The sequence below is a fragment of the Cetorhinus maximus genome, chromosome 9 (genome assembly GCF_964194155.1).
Source record: "Cetorhinus maximus chromosome 9, sCetMax3.hap1.1, whole genome shotgun sequence".
Taxonomy (NCBI): Eukaryota; Metazoa; Chordata; class Chondrichthyes; order Lamniformes; family Cetorhinidae; genus Cetorhinus; species Cetorhinus maximus.
Window position 1 is genome coordinate 6,971,592 of NC_135887.1, and position 19,685 is coordinate 6,991,276.

Genomic DNA, 19,685 nt, shown 5'->3' on the forward strand with positions numbered 1-19,685 from the left:
GTGAACAATTTGCCCTGTAAAATCTGGTGGCCGCCCTATAAAACTGGGGGGAGGGGAAGGGGGCGCGGTCATTGAAACAAAAAAAAATGTAATTTTGCCTTTATATAGCACCTTCTCTTGCATCCTCAAAAAAATGCCCAGGATTTCACATGGATGCTGTGCCCTCATGCCCGTCCTGGAAGCCAACAACGAGATTTTGTGGTTCAGGCAATTAGTTGCCTGAAGCCCTTCTGAGGCAGAATATCCTGCCTCCAGGAACTGCTGGCCAATCAAAGTGCTGATCTGGGAGCAGTGATCACTGATAGAACTGTAGCATTCCTGGACCAGCAATCCCAGAGTTCAGGTAACTAGGGTTGGGGACCATCTGGGCCAGTCAGTCAGACCCTGGCGAGGGAAGGGGTGAGGAGGGCAGGGTGTCACTTGCGAGGGCAGGGGGAAGATGTGTTTGGTGACATCATGCAAAAGGTAACAGAAATAGTGGAGGATGAATCTTTTAATGTGGAAGCTAGTGGGGTGGAAACGAAGACAAAGGGAACCTTACCGCGGTTCAAGGAAGAAGGGATAGGGGTGAGTGTGGAAGTGCGGGAAATGGGTCAGACACAGTTCAGGGCCCTGTCAACCACATTGGGAGGAAGCCTCAGTTGAGGCAAAAGGAAGACATTTCAGAAGCGCTACTGGAGAAGGTTGCATCATCAGAACAGGTGCAATGGAGAATGAGAAACTGGGAGAATGGAATGGAGTCCTTACAGGAGGCAGGGTTTGGGGAAGTGTAGTTGAGGTATCTATGGGAGTCAGTGAGCTTATAATGAATATCAATAGACAGCCTAAGCCCAGAAATGGAGACAGAGAAGTCAAGGAAGGGAAGGGAGGTGTCAGAGATGGGCCATGTGAACTTGAGTAAAGGCTGGAAATTGGGACCAAAGTTGATTAAGTTTTCCAATTCCAGGCAAAAGCAAGAAACGGCACGAATGTAGTCATCAATGTACCAGAAAAAATGTTGATGGAGGGGGCCCTGAGTAGGACTGGAACAAGAAATGTATATCCAATATGTATTGCTACTACAGGCCTAATTCTTCTAAATCATGTGATTAACCTGCAGTATTAACCAATACTTTTCATTGTGCCAACTTCAAGTCATTTAAAATGTATCGACCTTTCTTTTTAAAAAAAAAAGCTTGATTCTTAAGAATAGCAAAACTACTACTAGAAGAATTCAGTAATTTACAACTGTACTAAAATCTAATCTGACAAATACTTCAAATATTTATATAGTAAAACAATTCAATACTACTTGTCAGATACAAAATAAAACTAAATTCAATCATAATTATAATCAAAGTCAATGCATTAGCTACACAGAGATGCAAACTTTTAATGTTTGATTAAGAGATACTAAAGTATACATAGAGTCATATTGGTGAAGTGAATAAGTTCCAAATGCTGGAAATCGTTTTTTTTTCAAGCAAATCAGTACCATCTAAAGAGATGGAGAAATGGACATTAAGGCTCCAGGAAGGAGGTCTCAAAGATTAATTTCTTTCTGACAACAATAGACCTGTTGCATTTTTCCAATATTTTCTATTTTTATTTCAACTTCTAAAAGTACCCAATTATACCACTTGTTTTGCTAACCATGAAGTGTTGACCTTGTTCTTTAGCAAGACAGGGGTTAGGAAGTGACATTGGTTCCCTGTTCCTGTGAGACAAAAAGGCAATATAAACTCTTGTGGCTACTTATCCTGCTTATCAGCTCAAACTACTTATTTTTGAAATCATATTATTTACCCGACTAAGGCCTATGTGGTAACTGCTCTTCTCTAAATCCAGTGACTCCAGAAGTTCTTCTACAGCCTAAAAGTGAAAAAGAAATATAAATGGTGAATATCAAGAGTAGATTAAATGACTTTATTCTTTTACAAATGTATCCTTTTTATGTAGTATATAATCTCTAAAGGTTAGAATTTCCAGGTCAGAATTTTACTCTAAGGATACAATGAATTAAAAAACATTGTTTCAAAAAAAATACTCTCAGCCATTCAAGTAATTTTGCCTGTTTGTGCTCAAGTTTGTGCACCATTTTGACCAAAAGTGTGGTTGCAGAGTCCTTCAACAGTTTGACTTTGGAGATGCATGGATTACGGATTATTCCGCCTCTAATTCTCAGGACTTCCCAATCTGCACTCCCGCTCTTCAGCGGAACCAGCATAATATGGCTAATAACCTGTATTGATTGCATTTAGTTTCAAAAACATGATTCACTTCTGTTATCAAATTAAACAAATAAGTTTTGACAGATAAGAATATATTAACAGCAAATTATAATTTGATTCCTACTCTAAAATATTCTTTAAAAACCTAGCAATTTATAACAACTTTGACAAGCCTATCATTCTCTTTGGATAAAGAGTGCATTGTAATATTTATATCTTAGATTTCTATTTCTAAAGTTTCATTTAATTTTGTTGACTACATCTCTGCATAACACATTCGAAAAACACAATAGTAAGAGCCAATACATCAGAACTGGTTTCAGTAAGAAAAGTGATAGCACTGCTAGATAATCACTTTAAATAGTTCATGCACAAACACATATTTCAAACTAAGCTAATAGTTAACTCTGCATTTTAAACATAAACACTTAAGCTTGAGCTTACAGCTAAAACATTTCAACTCTAATGCCTCCAAGTGAAAAAGACAATTGCAGTAGCTCAGATCAAATAGAATGCCTGAAACTCCTGTATGCAACACTAAGTTTGCCTCTCATAAGTTTGTTTGTGATGAATTTACAATGCTATACTTTGAAACAGAGGGTCCAAACACTGCATACTGAAGAGATTTTTGTGTTCATTCGTTGCCACAGTGATGAGTTCACTACACAACATATACTGCCTTATATGGAGGCTACACAAAAGGTATCATTTTTCACTTGTACTGTGTGCCTGCAGTTTCATAAACAAACAATCTTCCAGTTAACATTTCAATAAATACTGCACCGTATGAATGAGGTGTCGGTCAAACCCCACAGCGCCATCATTTAACTATTCTGACAATCATTGTTTTTTTTTAAAAAGTGACAAGATACTAAACATCTGGCTACTTCTATGTCAAACATCACTCTACAATTTAACCCTCTTATGCTACGGAGTATAGTTCAAAAAGGCTAGCCAGTGACAACAGTTATCAGCAATCAGTTTTCAATTGTTTACCTAATTTAGCTTATGGTATTGCACCTTTTTTCCTCCTTGGGTCATGTAATGCAATTACATGTGCTCCTGTGACAAGAAGAGAAATGAACATCTGTCTGGTTTCTGCCTCATAGCAATTCTGTACATTTTGGATCAGGATGAGGTAAACTAAACGTGATATCTAAGAAAACTCATGCAACTGAAGGCAAACTGCCTACATACATGGCTCAACATTTAACTTAAAAAATGAAATTCAAAGGAGACTTAGGTCAGTTGTTTGTAGCAACCTGAAGTCAGAGACTGTGAAGCACAGTCCATGGTTCACATCAGTCCATGCAGGATGAGAGATTCTGCTCTCGGCCAATAATTCATTCTTTTCTTAGAAGTGTTTACATTGCTACTGAAAAATCTGTTTTTGTGCAATTTTGCTATTGTGTAAATAGAGTAAAGTTATTAGTTTGGGGTAATCCTTAGAGTGCTACAACTTTCTTTGTAGATCAAAATCACAAACTAGTACTTTGCACATTCAAATATTAGTATTTTAATACTGGAAAATAGTATGGTACAAATATTAATTTTGGAAGAACATTTAATGCTAGTGTAATGACATTTTTCAAAACAGATTTGAGACTTCTGCTAACCAACATTTTGCTTCAATATTTGTTTTCTTGACTAATTAAAGAGAGCTTGGTTGTAGCCCTCATTAACAGTGCTTTGAGATAGATGGATCCAGGCATTTTTACACATTTTCAACTAATATTTCCATCACGTTTTGTATCACTCAACAGTATATGTCTTCCATAAAAATGGGAAGGTTAAAATTAATAGGGTAGAATATGCCTAATCAAAAGACCAATGCTCAAATTTGATGCATTAAAATGTCTTGCCACAGTTAACTCACCCGTTTTTCATCTTTAACAATGTAGTTACGTCCATGCTTTTTTGTTAGATGTGGTGCAAGAACATCAAAACGTCGTCTAAACTCAGAAAACACCATATGATCTGGATAACCTACAGATTGCAATGAAAGAAGGACACTGCTTACTTTTTTAAAAAAATTTTACTCACTCCACTTTATCAAAAAGGCATGAAAACTTTTATTCTCATGTCAACTAATATGGTTTAAAATGGAATAAAGGAGGGAAGCAGCAGTTTCAATAATCACAGAATGATTACAGCACAGAGGGCCAGTCAATCTGTCACGTTCATGCTGACTCTTTGTATGAGCAACTCAGCCAGTCCCCACTTTTTCCCTGTAGCCCTGTAAATTTTTTCTCTTCAGATAATTATCCAATTCTTTTGCAAACTACAACTGAGTCTACCAGAACCACACTCTCAGGCAGTGCATTCCAGATCCTAACCACTCGCTGTGTAAAAATGTTTTCACGTCGCCTCCGGTGCTTTAGCCAATCACCTTAAATCAATGACCCCGGTTCTTGACCCTTCTGCCGATGAGAACAGTTTCTCCCTATCTACTCTGTCTAGTCCCCTCTTGATCTTGAGCACCTCCATCAATTCTCCTCTCAACTTTCTCTTCTCCAAGGAAACAAACCCTATCTTTGCCAATCTATCCATGCAATGGAAGTCTCTCATCCCCGGAACCATTCTCCCAAATCTTATCTGAACCCTCTCAAATGCATTCACCTCCTCCCTAAAGTTTGGTGCCCGAATAGGACACAATACTCCAGCTGAGATGGAACCAATGTTTTATAAAGGTTCACCATTATTTCCTTGTTTTTTTTTAACTCTGTGCCTCTACTTATAAAGTCCAGGATCTCGTATGCCTTATTAACCTCCATCTAAACCTGCCCTTCCACCTTCAATGATTTGTGCACAAATACCCCCCACAAGGTCCCTCTGCTCCACACCCACTTTAGAATTGTATCCTTTATTTTACACTGCCTTTACCCATTCTTCCTACCAAGATGTATCACTTCACACTTCTCTGTATTAAACTTCATCTGGCACGTGTCCACCCATTTCACCAGCTTATGTCCTCTTGAAGTCTATCACTATCCTCTTCAGAGTTCACAATACTTCCAAATTTTGTCTCATCTGCAAATTTTAAGATGGTTTCCTGCACACACAAATCTAGGTCATTAATAAAGATCAAGAAAAGCAGTGGCCCTAACACCAACCCCTGAGAAATTCCACTCTATACCTTCCTCCAGTCCAAAAACAAGCGTTCCCTGCTATTCTGTTTCCTGCCACTCAGCCAACTTTGTATCCATGCTGCTACTGTCCCTTTTATTCCAAGGGCTTTAACTTTGCTGACAAGCCTGTTATGTGGCACTTCAAACACCTTTTGGCAGTCCATGTGAACCACACCAACCACATTACCCTAATCAACTCACCAAACATCTCAATTGAATTAGTTAAACATGAATTTCCCTTAACAAATTAGTGCTGGCTTTCCTTAATTAATCCACATTTGTTTAAGTGACTGAACATTGTCCCGGGTTATTGTTTCTAAAAACTTTCCTATCATAAAGGTTAAACTACATCCTTTACTGAACTTCTCTCCAATCACTGAGAAAATACTTACTTAGAAACTTTGTGACCAAAGTAGCATCAGATAAGCTTTTGGAGAGGGCTTGCACCAATTCCCAGCATTTCACTGTATAGTTGTAGAAATGCTACTTAATGCGCATCCACTATCTATTGTAGATCCTTACGGAGGAAGTGTATTCAATCTTACTGCAAAGAGATTATTCTCCTTCGATAGAAATAACTAATTGCTTTATTCATCATCAGGATTGTAGATTTAAATTGATCAATATAATTAACATTAAATATTTATTGAAGATAAAAGGAGATGCGATCAAGACAAAAAATCCTTCCTAGTCAACCGCTATCAAATGTTTCCCAACATGTGAAATGCTCAAATATCAAAAACCTTCAAGAACAATTAGGAATCAACATCTTAAAATTATAGTTATACACGTAAGGAGTTCTCAAAACTAAAATAAGCATACAACCTCTTATCAGCCTCAAGTAGTTTTAAAACTTTGTACCCATTTAAATAACATGGTGGTAAAGAAAATGAGCTGAGTTTTGATAGTGAACACCAGTAAAGTTGGGATTGCGTCAGATGTTAATTTTTTTAAAATCTGAAACCTGACCCCAATCCACCCCCATCCATGTTTAATGGAGGCAAGTAGCCAATTTAAAATATTTTAAGGAGGCTGGTCACCAATGACTCAACATGTTTGCAAGTCTTACAGTGGTTGGCCAGGTTTCACAGGACTCGGAAATCCAGCAACTGAAGGGAAGTGAAGACAGTTTTGGGTAGAAGGTAGTCCCTTTACAGCACTGCTTGTGTCATACAACTGGCCCCTGGGGGTGAGAGTTGGATTTCTCCCCCACCCTTCACCACCATCCTTTACGCACACCCCTGCCCCCCCCAGATACAGATAGACACATCTGCTCCAGCAGCATGCACCAGAGTTCTCCTCGCATGACTAGTAGCCAAGCCTTACAATCAGGCTGACTTCTGGGAGAGGGACCTATCAATGACAAAAGATGCACACAGTAGAATAAGGGCATTGGCATAGTGATATTGTCACTGGACTAGTATTCCAGAGACCCAGGGTAATGCTCCGGGTTCAAATCCCACCACAGCAGGTAGTGAAATCTGAATTCAATAAAAATCTGGAATTAAAAAGGGAAGGCAATCTGGCGTCCTTACATGGTCTGACCTACATGTGACTCCAGACTCACAGCAACGTGGTTGACTCTTACCTGGCCTCTAAACAAGAAATTTTTTAAATGTCCAGGTCCCCCATACAAACTTCCACTCCACATCCCCTGCCCACCCACCCCCTACACAACACACTCCCTTGCGGGCGAAATAATGCGGGGCAGGGTGGGGTGGGAGAGGAGGCAGATGGTGCTGCACCCCCCCCGCCGCCCCCACCCAGAAACCATGGCGGCGTAAAGCTGACGAGCTCCACTCATTACCAAGGGCCAAGTAGGACTTCCGTCCTTCAATGGGGTGGATGTCCCGGCAATGCCAGGAAGGCGCCTGCGGCAGCTACCAGGACTGCAGTTAAACGTAGGAGCCCAAGGTCTAGGATCCCCAGAGCCAGGATGATTTGACAGCATTAGGGAGAGAGGCAGTGGGGGTGAGAGGGTGGGTTTGAGAGAGGGAATGGGTAGGAAGGAAGGAAGGTGGGGGGAATGACTCAGTCCAAGGGCTGCCCTGCGATCAGCAAAGGATAGCCCCCGAAGAGCTGCAACCACCCCCACTGTCTTCCTGCCCTTTTAACCATTTGAGCTTAAAAACTTCTTGCTGCCAAACGTATTATGCCATGGGCAGCATATTATTAGTTACTTTAATATGGCGGACGGGCTGCCAATTTCAGCCCCTGCCCCCCGCCCCCGTAATATGGGGGTGAGCTTGGGTGGGCGGGAAGGTGGTGAAATGGGCGCCCACCACATTTAACATGCCCCCCCGCCCCCCACCCACCCTCCATGCAGGAAACACGCCTGCCAGGGGCACATAAAATTCGGTCTTATGTCTTTTAAATGGTTATTCCCATGTTTGGGAAACCACAAAAAACAGACTCTTATTACAGAGGCCTTGAAAACTGATCCATAAACTTGAAATTTAACAGAATCTACCTTGTCTATATATTCTAAGGGCATCAAGAAGTTTGCAGCCCCTAATCTGGGCTCGAAGCAGTGGTAGATCCAGCTGCATCAGACCGGCTTCAAAGTTTTCAGCCTGGGCATCAGCTTCTGTGATTCCAGACTTGAAAGAAGGAGTTGGAGACACCTTTGTTTCAGTGAAAGCATCAGTCTTTGGCAGCAAACAGTGGATAAAATGAATCTTAGACTTCTTGATTGTGTCAATAAGTGCATCCTGTGAAAAAAAAAACTTAATTCAGGTATCAAATAGGTTGTACATTTTTTCTATGAACACCACAAAAAAAAAGGACATCTCATGTACTTTTTCTGTATGTTACTCTTAAACACTTCATCTAGAATAGAAATCTAGAATCCTTAATTTGAGACGAAATTACTGAGCATTTAAAGATGGACAAGTTGATTAGCACAGCCAGCAACATGACAAAACTTAAGAGTTCTTTTGAAGAATTGCCAATTCCATAGAAAAAGCAGATGAAGTTAATGTAGCATACATGATTTTTCATAAGGCTTTCGGTAAGGTTCCCAAAGTCAACAGCAAGAGCTAATGTTTTCTGTAAAATCATGTTGCCAAGCGCAACATAATTAAAACAAAAACAGAAAATGCTGGAAAAACTCAGCAGGTCTGACAGCATCTGTGGAGAGAGAAACAGAGTTAACGTTTTGAGTCCGTATGACCATTCTTCAGAGCTCCCATACTCCCTTAAAGAACTTGTTGCACATAAAAAGTAATTTTTTCTATGAACTGGACAAAATTAAAAATTTCTGGAAAATTCAGTTTTAGTGAATATGATGACCATGAAACATATAGATTATGCATTCCTTAAAACAGTCTAGTAAAAATGGAAATCTATATGTTCAATCATTAATATGTTATTAGAAACAGTTTTGAGGCTCGAAGTTTTAGCAAGATGAAAACGCAGTTGTAGCATTAATATTCTAAACATAACAGCTGGCCTTATCTTACATACTGATCAAGAGTCAAATTAAAAATGGTAAGTCAAAAATTTACAAAACCAAAGAATAAAACTACAGTAAGATTTGTTAAAATATTAGCACTAGCAATAGATAACGGGTCATTATTGTAACCAGCTTTAAATGAACAAAATTATTTTCTACTATATTTAAAAGGGTTCTGTTTATGAATGGAATCTAATCTAGTTAGAGTTATAATGTATCGATGGCTAATTTTTAAAGAATCTCTAATACTTTTAAAAGTCAAAGAAAAGTAAACTTGAAATTAACACATCTGCTTTTTAGACTTATGGCATTGTTTTATGAAGCAATTCAAATTATTATTGCCGTGAATAGAAATAATAATGATGAGCAGCAACTGAATAAATAGATCATTCTTTATACAACCATTACATATATAGTGGTATTTTCCTCTCAGCAAACATGCATCCAACCAAATCTTAAACACAGTGATACCTAAATGTTGAACCTGGTTTATTGATTTACTAACCACTTGGAGCTTAATCTGAATGCAGGATGATTTCTTCTTCACAGCAGCTACACCAGTGGTGAAAGTCTTTCTCATGCTTGTGGCTCTTCTTAAGGTAAGCTGGGATCCTCCCTCCAGACCAGCAATTGAACCAGACAATACCGTGACTGTTCCAGCTCTGCCCATAAAGAGATTGCTAATGATTTTCCTGGAAAAAAAAATTGCAATTGTACTATAATTACATCACACTAAAAATGGCAGAAAAATACATTACAATTCATAACCTTAGCCACCACCATCTATATAAAAATAATTAAAGCTACATATTGGATCAATATTGCTAATATCTTACAAATACTGTACTAAACACTTGGTAAAAACAGCTACTCCTTACTTCTGTGAATCCTGCAGCAGGGCAGCAGCATTTTGGGAGGCAGGGTTCTGTTTTGCATGAGTCAACCAGCCAGTTGTGTCATACTCCACCCAATTGGTATTGTAACAATGTCCTAGGATAAAGTGATGCGGTTTGTTGCTTTTGAGCAATGGGCTCTGGCCTGTAAAGCAAGGCAACAAATTCAGGTAAGGTTTTAGCAGTTTTCCTACTTCCATCCAGCACACAATCAAAACTAGTTGCCTAGATCAAATAAATCATTTTCAAATATGTAAAGCTAAGTGTTTACACATATTTTGATGACCTTTTACAAGAGAAAAAAATGCACTGGAGTGTATACTAGTGAGACTTTTACTGGCATGCATTCTGAAATTATTTGTTCTGTGTTATTGCTTAGAGTTTAATTATTTTGTTTATGGTACTGCACCGTTCTTATCATTATCTTGTCGACCATAGTATGTAAACAGTCGTTCTAAAAGTGTATCTTCATTTCCATCAGGCTGTAACGCTTCTTCATCTAGCAGCCAAAGCAGCCCTCTTGCTTCGTCCGTTCTAGCCAAAGTTCGAACCTGTCAGGAGAAATATAAAGTAATGCATCATTCTGAAATGTGCTCTCCTGCTTAGCTTTGTGAGCTATACAAGCTTTTCATTCATTTAATAATGTTGCAGAGAAACTTAAATATGGATGAGAAAAAGCAATCTCTGGCTCATTAGGAGCAATGATGAGTGCAAAGTACATTTTAATGCATCAGAGACATGTATACACAGACATCAGTATCCTGTATTTCAAAAAAGCACCATATTAATGGTAATACTAATAGCACATGATTTTTAAAAATCCTGATAGCATCAGACTTAATTGTAGCTACTGATCAATTATTAACCGCACTATTTAAGACACGCTTTAATAAGTGATTTTAAATGCACTTTCCGTTATTACAAAGCCAGGCTTCTGTAAAAGCTCTTTGTACTTATCAAGGCAAAGTTGATATGCTTCCTATATCTGGTATTAAATAGCATAATAAATTTATATATATATATTTTTTTTAAATCATCATGCCTCAGCTTCTTACCAGTGCCTGATGAGAGGCTTGATCTATGGCAGCTACAGAAAAAGAAGAACTGGACTCTACATCATCTAATTCAAGCTCTATGTTTTCCTAGAGAGGATAGAGGACATATTAGTAGGCTTAACTCTGATTACAGTTACAACTTTAGACAACCATCAGTTGATTAGTATAGATTTATTGTATAGTAAGATAAGAAGAATAAAGTAATTGTGTTCAAAGTTCTAATCTACTAAATTTTAGAGATTACAGAGGTTACCACATTATTTTAAGTCAAAGAAATGCTCCAGACTACTTGACTGCCTCAACATAACAAGAGCTTTGGATGCAAATTCATCAATCTTACCAGATGAAAATGTACAGTTTATTATTTATTGATCACAGTCCATTATAATAGTTAGTTCTGCGGCAAACAGAATACCTCCTTGTATCGATCAAGCTCTTTCAGAAACGTTCGCTCATAGAAGAGCATCTGTAGACGTTCCTGTGCGTAATTGTGGCAGAGTTCCTCATAAGTTGCAGCTCTGTTATGTGATGTGTTCTTTGGATTCTGAAATCCAGGGGTGTCCACTATCATTATTGAACAAAGTGAATTCTGAGTGGATTTAAGAGCCCTAGTATGAATTAAGAGTAATGTCAGAAACAGCAAACCTCGTTAATATAATTTTGTACATTTCTTGGCTTTACGTATTTGAACAGCTTTAGTATTGGACAACAGAAACTTTGTACTTGTAGATTTTTTCAGCAGTCTGATTAGAAGCTCTTTAACATGACAGGCTTCTATACATGTCAAACACATAGTTGATGAAAAAATGGTGACTTGCATAACAATCAAATCAGAACTAAATCTGTACTCATCAGAACTGAACACATATGACACTGCCTTTGCATTAAAAAAAGCTGTGGTCAGGATTTTCCCCTTGGCGATTTGGGGGCGGGGCCCGGACGGCAAGGGGAAAATGATGCGGGATGACGTCGGGAGGAATCTCTGATGTCATCCCGATCCCTTTAAATTTTTAGGAAGGCGGGCGGACAGCGAAATCAGCTGTCCACCCGCTGACCTGTCAATGGCCAATTGAGGCCATTGACAGGCTATTTAAAGTAATTAAAGACCTGCCCGTCCAACCTTAAGGCTGGCGGGCAGGCCAGGAGCCCCAGCGGGCTCCAGATTATTGATGAAACTTCATCCACTGGCGGGATGAAGTTTCATGTCCGTATTGAAAAAAATTAATAAAGTACATGTGATATTTATTAACATGCCCCATCTCATGTGACATTGTCACATGAGGGAGACATGTTAATAATTTTTTAATGTTTCTATTTTTAATGTTCTTGACACTATCAGTATTCTCCCTGAGACAGGACTTTGCCTCAGGGAGAAGTACGCTCTTTCGTGTGCATGCACGAAAGAGCGCACTTTGACAGCTGGAGATTCCCTCCCCCCCTACCCCCCGCACAGGAAACGTATAGCACTTCCCGTTGGGGATGCCGCTGGGCGGGCCTTAATCGGCCCGCCCACTTAAAATGGCGGCAGGCCCCGTTTCAGTGGTGGGGGTCGGCTGCCCACCCGCCGCCAAGCCGGTGGGGCCCACCCGCCGTCCAAGGGCAAGATTCTGCCCTGTGTTTACTTCAAAAACTATCACTAATGAAGCATTTGTCCATGGTCCTTTATGCTTTTGTAATTTTACATTTACAAGCTGCAATTATATTGAGCCTTTAAACTTAGTAAAACATCTCAAAGTGCTTTGTATAGGTATAAGCAGAAAAACAAATGAACGCTGAAATAAAAAAGTTGATATAGGAGGGGTAGACAGATCAGATCTGATCAGAGGTGTGTTTCAAGGAAGGTCTTAAAGAAGAAAATGGAGGAGCAGAAGCAGCAGGGCTTAGACAGAGAATTTCAGAGCATGGGGTCCAGGCGGCTAAATGCATTGTGCCAAAAGTGAGGTGTAAGGGAAATGAACTGAACAAGAGGCCAAAATCAGAGGACGAATTCAAAAGAGAGGTTGTGAGGCTGGTGCAGTTACAGAGATCAAATTTTGTAACTTCTTACAAGAGCTTGTAAATATTATCCAGTAAGTGCGCAGATTCTAAATGAGACAAATGAAATTAACACTCCAAGGGTTAAACAATTATGAATTATAAGAATTTTAGAAATGTCTATTTAGTACTCACTTATTTGCAGTTACACAAACATTATATACAAATCGAACTAAAAATGAAGATTCACCTATTAACGAGTGAGATTAGCAGCATGAACAGCTCTCCATATAAACCAGATGCCATTCCTTCTAGACATTCTATTGCTGTTATCCTAGGGCCTATTAAAACATACATATAATGAAATTATAATAGTTACACTGGTTCATGCACAGTCTTGTACCTTTTTAAAAAAAATACAAGTATATCATAACGTCCCGACAACAGTTACAACACGTAAAATGTATACCGAATAGATCAATTTGGTACTTTACATAGTTCTAACCATACTAATGTACTGTCTTAGGTGTTTCAGAAAATATTATATTTCCACCATTATAATGAAAGTCATCAGGAAAAGAAATAACAAAAAACAAATTAATTTAGACAAACACATACACAGACAAATTTGGTTTTAACTATCACTGTGCGTACTGATAATTTCCTTTTGATGGTCAACCTCACTTTACCAAACTTGTAATCCATATGCATCTATGTAATTATATCCATTCATAAATCATTGGGGTTCAGTTGTATTCAAGAATGTCCAGTGTGTAAATCTACTGAATGAAATCTATGATTGTGGCAGCTTGGTGAGCAATTTCAGAGACATGCATCATTAACTAATTCTACAAACATAGCTTTACAGTACTGAATGACAAGAAAGCAGCTGATAACTTTACACTATCCCTAAGAAGTTGCATTTATGTGTCTTTAACAAAAGAAAATGTCACAAAATGTTTCACAGAAGCATTATCAGACAAAAATTGGCACTGAGGAGTGACTGAAAGCTTTGTCAAAGAGGTAGATTTTAAGGAGTGCCTTAAATGAAGAAAATGAGGTGGAGATGCAGGGAGATTTGGGGAGGCAATACTGGGGAGGATGTCCCAAAGCACTTTACAGTCAATTAAATGCTTCTTTTAAATGTAGTCACTGCTGTAATGTAGGGAAAGCAGCTGCCAATTCATGCACAGAAAAGGCCTAAAAACAGCAATGTGATAATGATCAGATAATATGTTTTGGGCGTTGTTGAGGAATAAATATTGGCCAAACCCCTGTTCTTCAAAATAATACCATGGGTTATTTTATGTCCACCTGAGATGTAAGGTTTGATGTCTTATTTGAGAAATGGTACCTTCGACAGTGCGACACTCCCTCACTTCAGTACCATACTAGAGTGTCAAACTGGATATGGGTTCAAGTCTCTGGAGTGGGACTTTAAGCCTGAACTTCTGACTCAGAGGCAAATGTGCTACCACTGATCCTCAGCTGACAGTTTAGTTTGGGTTTGGATATGGGCAGCAGAATTGAAGTTAGTGCAGAGTGATGAGAGGCCAGCCAGGAGAGCACTGGAACTGTTGACTCAAGGGGCGGGATTTTCTGGTCCCACCAGCAGCAGGCATTGTTGGGGGTCAGATGGGAAAAAGTTGTGGCCACTCTCCAAGTTTTTCTGACCCGCCTGCAATGAAGTGGCTGCTAGCGGGATCGGAAAAGCCTGGCCAAGATACCTAAAAGCACGGGTTGAAGCAGAGGTGGAAATGGGCAACGTTATGGAGGTGCAAGTGTGATGGAGAGCTAACGGGAGCCAGAAGCTCAACTCTGGATCAAACAGGACACTAAGGTTGTGAATAGTCTGGTATAGCCCAAGGATTGAAATTTGTGAAGAGGGAATGGAGTTTCCATTGGTCATTTGGGAAATTGATAGTTATCAGTCTCTATGGGAATCACAAAATAGGGAAGAGTTTGGAGCAGGGGTTGAAAATAATAGCTTCAGTCTTTGCAATATTTAACTGGAGGAAGTTTCTGCTCATCCAGTACCGAATGTCGGATAAGCGGTCTTGTAAATTAGCAACTGCAGAGAAGCTGAGAGAGGTGGTGATGAGGTGGAGCTGGGTGCCATCAGTGCACAAGTGAAAACTAGCTGTGCTTTTGGAGATGTCGCTGAGGGGCAACATGTAGATGAGAAATAAGAGGGGCCAAAGATAGATCATTGGAGGTAACTGTGCAGGAAAAGGAAGAAAAGCAATTGCAAATGATACACTGGATACAATTAGCTATATAAAAACAGAACCAGATAAAAGCTCCATCCAGCTAGGTGACAGTGGAGAGGCACTGGAGGTGGATGGTGTGGTCACCATGTCAAAGCCTGCAGATAGGTTGAGAAGGATGAGGAGGGAAAGCTTACCTTTGTCACAGTCATGTAGGGTGTCATTTGTGACTTTGATAAGAGCTGTTTTTATACTATGGCAGAAAAATTCAAACATGGGAGTTCCAGGAAAGATGAGCATGGATTCGAGACACAACAGCACATTGGAGGGAAAGGGAGGTTGAAGACAGGATGATAGATTGCAAGGAGAGTAAGATGAGTTTTTTTTTTGAGGAGACGGGTGAAGACGATAGATTTAACAGAGAAAGGGACAACACCTAAAGAGAAAGAACTGTTAACAATAATATCGGCTAAAATGGGAACTAGGAGGGAAAGTTGTGTGGTCAGCAATTTGGGGGAATTGGGTCGAGGGAGCAGAGATAAGTCCGCATGGATAAGATGTACTCAGAGGGCATGAGGGGAGAAAGAGGAAAAATTTAAGATGGGAGTGCAGGGCTAGGGCAGGGGGGGGTGTTTTAGAGAAAATTTGGCCCAGTGGGCTAGTGGATCATCTACATGCTGCCCCTCAGCAACATAACCAAAAGTACAGCGCTAGTTTTCACTTGTGCACTGATGACACCAAGCTCTACCTCATCACTGCCTCTCTCCACTTCTCCACCATTGCTAATTTACAGGACTGCTTATCTAACATTCAGTATTGGATGAGTAGAAACGTCCTCCAATTAAATATTGCTAAGGCTGAAGCCATTGTTTTCAGTCTCCACTCCAAGCTCTTCCCCATTTTGTGATCCCCATAGAGATTAATAACGATGAATTTCCCCAAGAACCAATGGAAATAACTGGAAATAAGGACAAGATTTCATGTTTTAAGGCTTTTACTGTAATAAACAAGCTAAAATCAACATAAGCCAATCATTAATTATCAGTCAACAAATACACCAAACTAAGGAAGGACATAGCAGAGGCAACTGATTGGATGGTCTCAATCTCAGTGACAAAGAAATTCATGATCTTCTCACACTTATTGTTGGAGGTGAGAGTAATAGGGGCAAGGGAAAGATCATAAAAAAGACAGTTTGCAGGTAGAGAGAAAAAAAGGGGTTATATCTCTGCATTCCAGGATGATCCTGGAATAATGAACAATTTTAGCAGATAAAAGAGGGGCCAGATAGTATTTTACATGGCCCAACCAGATCTGGTGATGGATGGCAAAACCAATTGTCTGCCATACGCTTTCAAGTCTGCGTCCCTTGGACTTAAAGGAGCAGAGATGATGGCTGTAACAGAGGAATGGCTAAGGTGAGGGAGAGTAATGGTTTTGTTGGGGACTAGGGTCTCAAGGTCAGAGCGGAGGATGGGGTTGAGCAAGTAGTATTTACTTTGATAAATCATCTAGGCTAACAATTCATGCAGTATTAAAGGGTACTGAATTGTCAGAGGTGCCAGCTTCCAGCTGAGTGAGTAAACCAAGTCGATGCCTGGGTAAATATCGATGGAACATATCAGGACATTAGTTGCAATGTATCAAAAAATTCTACCGATAACCTGGCCAACATTGCTCCCTTAACCTCTGCCACCAAAATTAGATTATTTGTTATTTTTGAGACTTTGCTTTATTCAAATTGGCTGCAGCGTTTACATAACATTGCAGCTGTCAAATATAATCAGTTGATTGTAAAGCACTTTAGGATGTCTGTATACTTGTAAATTACTTATTTTACCTTTATTTATGCTTAACAAAGTTCAAGCTTCAAGTGGCACAGCCAAATATAAATGTGTGCTTCTATGTGGCAATATTGCACTGACCAAACATGAATATACCCAAATCAATCACTTTAACCAAATTTTATTGTGTATGTTTATTAAATAATAGGTGCATAATACTCTCATTTAAATATTAGAACATTTCCTGAAGCTATCTAATAAATCATTTTTAAAACTAGCAGCTTTGGTCAAAGTTGTTAGGGTTTTACCTGATCCATCTCCCTGTCCACATTCATCTGGCCCTTGCCGGAAGGAAGTTGATCTCTGAAGTGTACCCTTTGGCTGATGCTTAAAGAGTGCCGAGGACAATTCTTCTAAATTGCAACCCAACAGATAGGCTGCTTTCTGGCCCCATTCATGTCTGGCAAACTGTCTCCTCCCAGCTTTAATAATAAAGATCAGTTTAGTGACTATGTTCAAATCACTACAATGTAAACAAAAACATACATTCAATATGGGGAAAAAAACTAAACTGAAGAAAATAGCAAAATGGACAACATTACAACAGCGCCACACTAGTGAGCTGTTAACTAGAGAACAGTCATTAAAGCTAAGGCTTGCATTCATGCTTCAAGTCAGGGCATTTGTTCGATATATATTATAGTGGGAGGGAAATGGAACCGACTGGGGTCCCTTTCCATATCATTTTAGGTCAAGTCAGATCTGGGGACTGATAAGTACTTAATTATATTACACAGAAAAGGCTACGGCCATGATTTTCCAACCCCGCAGTGCCGGAGATTCGGCGGCCCAGCCAAAAGTCGGGTCCCAGCAGCAGGTGAGGCTGGAAGACCCCACCTTACATTGTACAAGGTTAAGAAGAAAAACTAACAGAATTCTACTCCAATTTCATACACCCTAATTTGAAACTGTACTATACAGAAACAGGTTTAAACAGCAAGAGTTATGACAATGCATGTTTCCAATGAACAAAAACACATACATATCCAGATATATGTGGAAAACTCTTCAGGTGCATAAATTCAGCACTTAAAAGAATAAGACACTAAAGTAAAAGTTAGTAACATTTTGTTTTTGAGAGAGGAGGAACATTTGTTGGAAGAAGTGAGGACTGTTTACTTAGGGTTACTCTTATAAATATCCCTAAGGTAAATCTGATTAGAACTATGTCACAAGCTTATTTCTATAAATTAACCCTTAATGTTATCCAAGTAAATCTTTTCTTCCGAGCTTATAACACTATCTCATAAAACATCAGCCTCTTGCTTTGAGACAAGTTGAAGTTTTGGTTCCGCAAGTTGGATTTGTTAGCATTTTTGTGCCTTCATAACAGCAAACAGCACTTCTCATAAACTAATACACTCACTCAGTTTTAAATAGAGCAAGAACAAAAGGTTACATTGCAGTTGTTGCAGCAAACCAGGTCATATACTGAACATGAACACTCCCTTTAAGTTGCAATGAAGCTCGGCATATGCATTTCTGGACACAAGCTGGCTGGGCAGCTAACCTTATTAATATTAGGATAGAGAAGCTGGGAGTTCACTTTCTCAAAAAAAATTCCATAAAAAGTTTAAAAGTTTGTGAATGTATAAAACAGCTTTGTACTAAGCTAGAGTCTTCACAAGATAAATGTACATGGCAAAAGCCATTCAACTCATTTTGGCTCATCCATCCAGAACAACCCCAAGGAGTGCACTCCCCCATCACAACATCCAATAGTACTTTTCAAATGATTCCAACAGTTTTGCTTCCACTACTCCATTCTATGTTTTGATTACTCATTATGTAAAGAATTTCTTGACATCAAACCCAAACTTCCCTTTTACCTGTTGGAACCTTTGTCCACTTGTTTTATTATCAAACTTTAGTTAGAAATTATTTTCTTGATTTACCTCGTCAATATTCTTATACAGTGAAGGTTGAATATAGTCGCGATTTTTCCAGTCTTTCGTTATACTTCCGTTCTCATGGCTTTTTTTCTTGAATTGCTCCCTTTTGTCTGAATAACCACAACTGGCATTGTACTCAAGATGTGACCTGATTTTCGTTCTACTGCTTTGGCTATATAGCGTTCTTTTACCTAATGATTCCTGCTCCACAGTGGTTGTCTTTGTTGAGCATCAGGTCCAATACTCCAAACTTATCTAAATTTCACCCTAAACTATATCAATACTATTCATTCAGGTCATCTCTCTGTTACGCATAATATTTTTACACATTACGTGCCATGAATTTACTCACTTATATATTTTGTGCAATTCATTTGTAGTATCTATGCCACCTCTTAGCATCAAATAACCTTCCTAGTTTGCTATCATCATTATGATCTCAGCAGAGACCAGTAACACTTTAGGTATTTTTAAGAATCCGAAAACCCAGGTATTTACTTAAAAAAAAATGGAGCCACCAATTTCATTGTTTAAACAAAGAATTTTACAATACAAAAATCAAAAAACATGAACTATAATAACTACATTATCTTAAATACCTAGTTAAGTTAATGATAATATAAATACAATGAACACAATTACTTATACTCCAAATTAAAGGACTTAACTCACTTTCCTTCTACAATCATTAGACCTGCACCCCAAAACTCTCAAGTCAAATACTTACCAAAACTTAGAAGACTGACTGTTTTAGTCTGGGTACTGACAATGATTCATATATGGACTGAGATTTCTCAGGCCTTCCGTTTACTTCAGCAAGGTGGTCCTTCAAGTTTCCTCCAACTGTCCTAAGGTTGCAAACTCCCTGTGACCCAAGGTGCTACATTGGGTCAGAACTCTCTAGATTCTAATGCTCTTTAGCTGTTGATCTCTCCCTCCCCTTCCTACCCCTTCAAATTGGCTATACCAGAAATTCAACTCACTGTTAATAATGACCTTCAGTTAACAAGAATTTTAACTGTTTTAGC

The 19,685-nt window shown here is 39.0% G+C and overlaps 1 protein-coding gene across 19 annotated transcripts in view; it reads right to left on the reverse strand.

The window, feature by feature from the left end:
- The window catches only part of myo18ab (myosin XVIIIA b), a 257,823-nt gene that overhangs the window by 87,821 nt on the left and 150,317 nt on the right, over positions 1-19,685 (reverse strand). For 16 of the 19 annotated variants that reach the window (XM_078547990.1, XM_078547989.1, XM_078547987.1 and 13 more), the window contains 10 exons: positions 17,014-17,205; positions 12,965-13,055; positions 11,156-11,348; positions 10,741-10,827; positions 10,095-10,236; positions 9,671-9,830; positions 9,298-9,484; positions 7,809-8,049; positions 4,087-4,196; positions 1,786-1,851 (listed from right to left, as the gene is read on the reverse strand). In XM_078547990.1, the coding sequence (XP_078404116.1) occupies positions 1,786-1,851; positions 4,087-4,196; positions 7,809-8,049; positions 9,298-9,484; positions 9,671-9,830; positions 10,095-10,236; positions 10,741-10,827; positions 11,156-11,348; positions 12,965-13,055; positions 17,014-17,205 (1,469 nt within the window). The remainder of the gene's footprint in view (positions 1-1,785; positions 1,852-4,086; positions 4,197-7,808; positions 8,050-9,297; positions 9,485-9,670; positions 9,831-10,094; positions 10,237-10,740; positions 10,828-11,155; positions 11,349-12,964; positions 13,056-17,013; positions 17,206-19,685) is intronic. The other 3 variants (XM_078547979.1, XM_078547973.1, XM_078547974.1) reach the window with 1 other exon arrangement.